Source organism: Panthera leo, chromosome E2, assembly GCF_018350215.1.
Source record: "Panthera leo isolate Ple1 chromosome E2, P.leo_Ple1_pat1.1, whole genome shotgun sequence".
NCBI classification, from domain to species: Eukaryota; Metazoa; Chordata; class Mammalia; order Carnivora; family Felidae; genus Panthera; species Panthera leo.
The window spans coordinates 7,381,859-7,389,396 of record NC_056693.1 but is presented as its reverse complement, the minus strand read 5'-3'; the positions used below and the strand labels follow the sequence as shown (position 1 = coordinate 7,389,396).

Below are 7,538 nucleotides of genomic sequence, written 5' to 3'. Positions count from 1 at the left end.
AGGTTCTTCTGGGAACAAGAAGGGACAAGGGGCCAAATCACTTTATGGGGAGACTACGGCGGGATTGGTTCATGTTGTCTCCTCCTCCCCTTCCCTGCTCTGGCTCCCCCCAGGGAGAAGCAACGGGGTTTGAGGAACCCCCAAGTTCTCACAGCATCCCAGCCTCCAAACCTTTAAAATAAATCTTTGAGGGGTGCATGGGTGGCTCAGTGGGTTAAGTCTCTGACTTTGGCTCAGGTCATGATCTCATGGTTCATGAGTTTGAGTCCCACTGACAGGCTCTGTCAGTGCAGAGCCTGCTTGGGATACTCTCTCTCTCTCTCTGCCCCTTCTCCCTCCCCCCCGCCCCGCTCTCTCAAAATAAATAATAAATAAACTTAAAAAAAATAAATCTTTGGTATCAAAGGTGGCCTTAGAGGGGACTGATATCAGCTTAAAGCTTCTGGCAGCCAAAGAGAATATGGCAATTGCTGGGAGGGGCTTTGACTTCGGGGCAAGCGATTGGCCGGCTCCGTTTTAAGTCAGCCATGGTACCTGTGAGATGCTTTGGGGTGAATGTTTTCCTTCTTGCACACCTGAGACCTGGCCAGGTCCCAGCAGCTTGGGACAGGTGAATAAAAGGAACCAGCGTCATTTAGCATCCACCGCAGGGGGATATGGGCCCGTATAGCAGGGAGCTCAGCCTGGGACCGTGTTTTAGCCTTGTCTTTCTGAATGCCTGCCCCTTTGAAGGACAGGCAGATAGAGCTGGGCTGGGCTGGTCAGGGGAGAGGCCAGTGCCCTCAGCTGCCCTGGCCAGCAGGGGGAGGGGTGGAGGCTGGACTCAGCTATCAAAGTAGGGATCAGAGACACAGAGAGAGGCAGAGAGCACCCACCCAAGCCTAGAAGGGCAGAGCAGAGGGAGAAAGGGTGCGGAGGTAGAGGAGGCCAGGCACGCTGCATGGGGGGGCGGTTGTGCCCTTCCCTCCCCGACTCACAGGCTCTGGGGCTGGGGCTCTGGGTGGCCGGTGGTGGTAGTGGTGGTGTAGGCAGCTGTGGCGGTTTGGATCAGAGGCAGGTTGGGTCAGAGCATCAGGCACCAGGCAGGTGGCAGACGCGGGGTGGCCGGGATGACTAGGCCTCCTAAGCCCTGCCTTGTTGCCCTGGGGGTGGTGTGTGTGTGTGTGTGTGTGTGTGCGTGCGTGCCTGCCTCTGTCACCTCTCCAAGCCCCTCTTCTCTCTGCTTTTCTCTGTTTCTCCGACTTGTCTGCATCCTTCTTCGTCAGGGTGAATCTGTCCCTCTTTGTCTCTGCCGTTTCCTGCCTCTCTGTAATTCTCTGTCATTTTTCTCTTTGCCTCTCTGGGCTTGTGCCTTTCTGTCTCTTTGTCTTTCTGTCTCTGTCTCTCTCTCAGTCTCTCCCTGCATGACTCTTTTAACTCTTTATCGTTCTTTGTGTCTCTCCGTCTCTGCCTCCCTATACCTCCTTCTCTCTCTCCCCCCTCCACCTCGGTTTCCCAGTCCCTCTCTCTCTCCTGTGCCTTCTCCTCCCTCCCCACAGCCCAAGCCCAGATGGGCCTCTGGCCTCCTCAGGGCCCTCCTTTCTCCATTCCAAGGAGAGGGGAAACTGGGGTGTCACAGAGGTGGGGCCACTGCCAGCCGAAGGGGCAGGCCGGGAGGGTGGGGGAGGCAGGTTGGGGCCTGTGGGAGTCGAGGCCCAGGAAAGGGAGTCAGCCCTCTGCAAGGCCTCAGCCCCTAGCATTCCTCTGGGGCTTTGTTTCTGCCACCCACCCTCCCCTCCGCTCCCCTCTCCTGCCTCCGCCCCTACCCCCCCCAGCACCCTGTTCCCCGCCCCCCCCCCCCCAAATCCAGCTGTGACACTTACTCGCTCTGTGACTTAGGTCCAATGACTTCCAACTCGGAGCCACCTCAATATCCTGTCTGCCGATCCCTCTATCTCCCGGCTGGCTCCTTATCAGTTAGATCTCCTGCTTCCGTCCTGCCTCCTCTCTCCTCTCTCCCCTAACCAGAAGTGGGGCAAGACGACCGGGTATGGGTTCTGAAGGCAGCCAGGCCTGGCCTCAAACCCCGGCTCTGCCTCTTCCTACCACAGTGACGTGAGCCAAGGGACTCCACCCCGGTGAGGCTCAGTTTCTTCATCTAGGAGATGGGGGGACAGCCCTGCCTTGGGGTGATTGGGATGAGGACTCCGGGACAGCCGAGCACAGCAGGCACTCAGCAAGTATTCCTATGCTGTCACCATCACCCCGCACTCTCCTACCCCCAAATTCCCTTTCCATTCACTGGGCAGAAGCTCTCTTTTTACCTCCTGGACGGTGGTGAAGACAGAACCCACGGGGTGGGCAGGACTATTTTAAGACCTAGTCTGGGTCCTCTTGCTTTCCAAGGCCACACCCCACCTTCCATCATCACAGACATAGTAAAACGAACCCACATCCCACATTAAATGTAACGTGTGCTTGGGGCGCCTGGGTGGCTCAGTCGGTTAAGTGTCCGACTTCGGTTCAGGTCCTGATCTCGCGGTTCGTGAGTTCGAGCCCCACGTTGAGCTCTGTGCTGACAGCTCAGGGCCTGGAGCCTGCTTCTGATTCTGTGTCTCGCTCCCCTCAGCTCCTCCCCTGCTCACACTCTCATCTCAAAAATAAAGATTAAAAAAATTTTTTTTAATTAAATATAACATGTGCTCAACAGCTCCAGCAAAGCCAACTTGGAATCCGCTACATAGAAGAATGTTAAGTTTTATAGACATTTAATTAAATGGTCATGAATTTTGATTTTGTGATTTTCATTTGGCATTCTTGGGCCAATAATTTTCCCCCCTTCAGGTCCTTCATGGGCACTGTTCCTAAAGTGCTGGGTGGAGGAAAAAAAAAAAAAGGCCCTTATTTTTATTGTTATAAGTAAACTTTGCTACTCCATTCCTGTGTGGCTCCTAAGGGAAAACCCTCACCCTCTGTGGTCTCTATTCCTACAGTTGTGGGTAGAGGACTTGATGAACCTCCTTCCTGTGTCAACCAGCATGGGGGCATCAAACAGACAGACACATCTCTTCCTCCAGTTATATTTATTCCAGGTAGTCACTCATTCCTTTCTCCCCCAACCATGGGTCTTAAAAGGGCTGGCTGGAGTTGGAGTTCTGGGAAGAAAATCCCCAGAGCAAGAAGGATGGGAGCCAGAGTGATAACGGGGGGCGGTGTTGGTGCTCTGAGGCTCACTCAGTGTACCACCCAACCTGAGGGGTGGAGGTGGAGGGAGCAGGCTAGTTGTTCCTCATGACCATCCGGATCCAGTCCACATACTTGCAAATGTTGGTGTAGACTCCTGGGATGCCTTTTTGCCCACAAGGCTCCACAGTTCCCCAGGACACCAGACCTTGAAGGACTCCTCCACACACCAGGGGTCCTCCAGAGTCACCCTGGAATACAGAAGGAGAAGGAGCACTGAATAAATAAGGAAGAAATCCTGTTCCCATTTTCTTTTTCCCGACTCCCAAGTCCATTCCCAGGCCTTGAAGACAGTGGGTCCGCGCTTGGTTATCAGAGAGAAGAGCATTACTCCTTTCCTGAGATCAAGAGCAATGACTGACCAGTAGGGAAGAGTACCCTGTTCCTAAGGGGCCAATCCCAGGGAAGGCAGGACTCCATAACAGGTGGTGGTGATGGGGGGGGGGGGTATCTCTCAAGGGGAATGGTTAGAGCTCTGGCCAATGAGTGAAGAGAGTATATTCAGTGACCAATCCCAGCGAAGGAGGTGGAAACCATAAGCGTTCTATAGAGGACAACTGGCACGGGCCCTGACCAATGAGGGAAAGAGCTCAACCACCAGTGACCAATCCCAGCAAAGGAAGGCGGGAGCTATAAAAGTTCTCTCAGGGACAAAGGCTAGGAAGCCCTAGCCAGCAGAGGGTGGCATCCTCCAACCTGAAGGACCCAAGAGGGCAAGGTAGTGGAATTGGAGGGCAGGAGAGTCCACCAGGCTCCTTTCCCACCTCCATCCTAGATTCTCTCACTCTCTGACCTGGGCCAGCACCAACTGGAGGATGGTATGGGGAGAGACAACCAGTTACACTCCTGAGTTCTAAATCCCTGCCAGCTCTTGGCCTTCCCCACCTTTCTTTGTCTCTTCCTGTCCCTCTCCTTATGCTCTTCCCACGTCTCCTTCTCTGTTCCCTGCTTTCCTCTATCCTCCATCACCTAGCTCTTGCTGCTGTATCCTGCGCCTCCCCTTCTTTCTGACCACGCCTCTCTCCCCCATCTCCTTGCTCTGTCTCCTACTTCCTGTCCCGGGGTGACCGTGCATAGCCTGCATTCACTCACCTGGCAGGCATCCGCCCCATCAGCGCCGCTGGCACACACCATGTTGTCCGTGATTTTCCCGGGGAACAGAGCCTGGCAGGCAGCACTGGAAACGATGGAGACATTGAGGCATTGGAGCAGGTCCGGGAATGGTTCTGGGGGTGGAAGATAGAAGCTGCATTGTTCCCCAAAGCTTCCCATTTGGGGGCCACATCCTTCCACCAAAGGAAGCCAAATATAAGTCTATACTCTGCCCTCTTCCTGCGACTCTCCACAACAATCCTCAAACTTCTAGATTTCAGATTTATGACTTCATTTCATAGTGACCCTTGCCCCAGTTCATTGACACAAGTCCCTCTCTCCTTTAACCTATGACTCTGAGTGCCATAACTCAAGACACCTTTTGTCCCTCCAACCCCAGAAACAGTGAATCCGGACTTTTCTCCTTAAATTCCCCATGCAGTGCCCTTTGACCTTCAATCTTATTATACTTAGATCCCAACTTGACCTCATGTTCCCTTTCTGTCTCCAGACCCCACATTTCTTGTCTTCTCTTAAACGTCCAAACTCAGCTCTAAACCACTGTTCCAAACTCCAAAGTGACTTCTGATCCTAGTTTATTTGACCCCAGACTCCATGACCCCTAACCTCTAGGGCTTTCAATCCCAGACCAGCAATCCCTGATTGAATCTCAGTTTCTAGCCTCAGATTGTGGCCAGCTTGTGCAACATCTGGATCCCATGTCCTCAACTCTACAATGACTTCTAACACCAGAGTCTCGGACCCATGACCCAAGGTCCTATTTACCCGTGCCTTTTGCTCCAGTCTGATGATCGCTGCCATCACTCTGGCCTCTAATCACATCCCTGACCTATGGCTTCTGACTCCATACCCAACTCGTTAACCACTTTGACTCCCAAGACCCCTGGTCCACCATGATCTCTGACCCCAAACCACAATCCCCATGTTTGACCCTTGATCCATCCTTCTGTTGGGATGACTCCTGATCTCTCGTCCTCCACCCCAGACTTTGCCCGTTCTGAGCCCTGACCCTGAGGCTCCCTTACTCCCTGGCTGATTGGTGATGCCCCAGCCTGAGATGTGGCACTTGGTGCCAGCTGCTGCACAGGTGGTGGGCAGGGGCAGGAGCTGGACGCTGCGGGTCAAGCGGACGGGTGTGCCCAGTCGCAGGAGCCGGAGGTCATTGTCATGGCTGTGCCTGGCTCTCTGGTAGCCGGGGTGGGTCACGGAGAAGCCACTGCGTCGGATCTGCTCCGTCCAGTCCAGACGGCTAAGACTGTGCTCCCCCAGGCGCACCCAGTATCTGCTGGGGAGGGGGGGTCAAGGTGGCTCAGCGGGGGGCAGTGGACCCCCTGGCTCCCAGACCCTCCAGCCTTTCTCTGCTGCTTTGCACCTCAGTGTCAGTCCTCCCTCCCTCACACGCTTGTTCTGTCTCTCTGTCTCTCGTCTCTATCACTATCTTTCCATTGCCTGCATTTGCCTACTTCTCCTCCCCGAGTCCCTGCATCTCTGTCCCTTTCTGAGTCTCTTAGCCAGGGCAAGCACATCCATCCTTCATGCTTGCTGCTCTGTTCCCACCACCTAGAGGCTGCCTGGGCTGTTAGCACTGTCAGCTGAAGGAACGCATGAGTAATGAGTGGACTCTCTCTGTTCTGTCCCTAATCAATCTGCCTCTTCGTCTTTGAAAGTTCCCTTTTGAAAAAACCTCAGAGCTTCAGACCTAGAAAGTGCAATCTCCTCATTTCACAGATGGGACTGCTGAGACCCAGAGAAGATGCCCAGACTGGGTCAGGGAATAGCTGGGGTGGTGACAGATGTCATGTGGGAAAGAAGGGGAACACGAGGAAATGGGAGCGGGTAGATGAGCAGGTTCCAGGACCCCTCATGCCACCCACCTACCTGCCCCACCCAGCCCCACCCCAGACCCATTGTTGCAGAAGTCCTACTCTTTGTCTAACCTCAGAACCTTTTGTTGCAAGACCATTTCCTTACTCCTTGGCACCCCCATCTCCTACCCTGAGGGTTCTCCTCCCCATCACCTTTCCTCTGCCCACCCCTGGAAGAGACCACACCCAGATAGGGGCTTACCTGCCACTGCAGTGAGCAGCTGTGAGGACCCATCTGCGGCCAGTGAGGACCCCCCCACAACGCAGACTGGTACCCTCAAACAGCCCTACTTGCCAAGGCTGTGAGTGACGGGCACACTCCTTGCCTTTAATAATCTTCTCCGTGGCCGGTTGGCTGAGCCCTGAGGACAGGGGTGTGGGCCAGAGAGATGGGGTCAGAGATCTAGAGATTGGGGCTCAGAGACAGGAAGAGACATGCAGAGATGAAGACACAGACACGTAAGAGAGAGAGAGAGACCCTGAGAGAGAGTCAGAGACAGGGAGACACAGACCCAGGGACAAATACAAAAAGACCCAGCGATGCCCAGAGACACAGAGAGGAAGAGAAAGAGAAAAAGACAGAGAGATGCCTAAAGATAGGAGGGAGACAGGGGCGCCTGGGTGGCTCAGTCGCTGAAGCATCCGACTCTTGGTTTTCAGAATCTCAGGTCATGATCTCACAGTTTTGTGAGCTGGAGCCCTGCATCAGGCTCTGTGCACAGAGCCAGCTTGGGATTCTCTGTCCCCCTCTCTCTCTGCCCCTCTCCCACTTGTACTGTCTCTGTCTCTAAATCAATCAATCAATCAATCAATCAATCTTAAAAAAAAATAGGAGTGAGACAGAGACAGACAAGCACAGAGATAGAAAAGACAGGCATAGTGACAGGAAGACACAGAGAAGGTATAGATCAAAAGACAGAGGTGGCAGGGCCCCCAAGAGCTGGAGGTGAGTGGAGACATAGAGGCAGTCCCCTCCCCTCCTCAGTGCCAGACTGGGGATCAGACCTGGAGGGGGAGATCGGAGGGCCCCTTGTCAGGGAGGAAGGGCTTCCCGCCCCGCTGGGGAACTCACCAGAAACACACAGGAGCCACAGGATGCTGGAGCCCAGGGTGAGCCACCTCCAGGTCCTGGGAAACGTTGGGGAATCTCAGAGATGGCCCTTTCCCTGTCAACCTGCCCCTCTCTTTGCCCACCCTGCCTGCCTGCCAGCAGCTCCAGGAGGACAGGATGCCTGCCCATCCCCCACTCTGCCCATCTCGGGTGGGGAGGGGAGGTCACCTCATTGGTGACCACCTGCCCCCTCCTCACCTTGTCCCGCTGCTTGCTGGGGCCTCCAT

General features: G+C 54.6%; 1 protein-coding gene across 1 annotated transcript; it reads right to left on the bottom strand.

The window, feature by feature from the left end:
• Positions 1-3,055: 3,055 nt before the first annotated feature.
• Positions 3,056-7,538, bottom strand: KLK12 (kallikrein related peptidase 12). Its single transcript, XM_042920326.1, has 6 exons — positions 7,510-7,538; positions 7,273-7,328; positions 6,403-6,562; positions 5,361-5,620; positions 4,315-4,448; positions 3,056-3,413 (listed from the first exon to the last, which is right to left on the bottom strand). The coding sequence occupies exons 1-6, from the start codon at positions 7,536-7,538 to the stop codon at positions 3,258-3,260; spliced, it is 795 nt and encodes a 264-aa protein (XP_042776260.1). The 3' UTR covers positions 3,056-3,257.

Bases quoted from the DNA above. Each gene is read 5' to 3' on its own strand.
- KLK12 (XM_042920326.1), bottom strand. From the start codon at position 7,538: ATGGAGGCCCCAGCAAGCAGCGGGACAAG. The intron at 5,621-6,402 runs GTAAGCCCCTAT...CCCCCTCCCCAG, and splicing joins GCTGCTCACTGCAGTGGCAG to CAGATACTGGGTGCGCCTGG. The intron at 3,414-4,314 runs GTGAGTGAATGC...TCTGTATTCCAG, and splicing joins ATGGGGCGGATGCCTGCCAG to GGTGACTCTGGAGGACCCCT.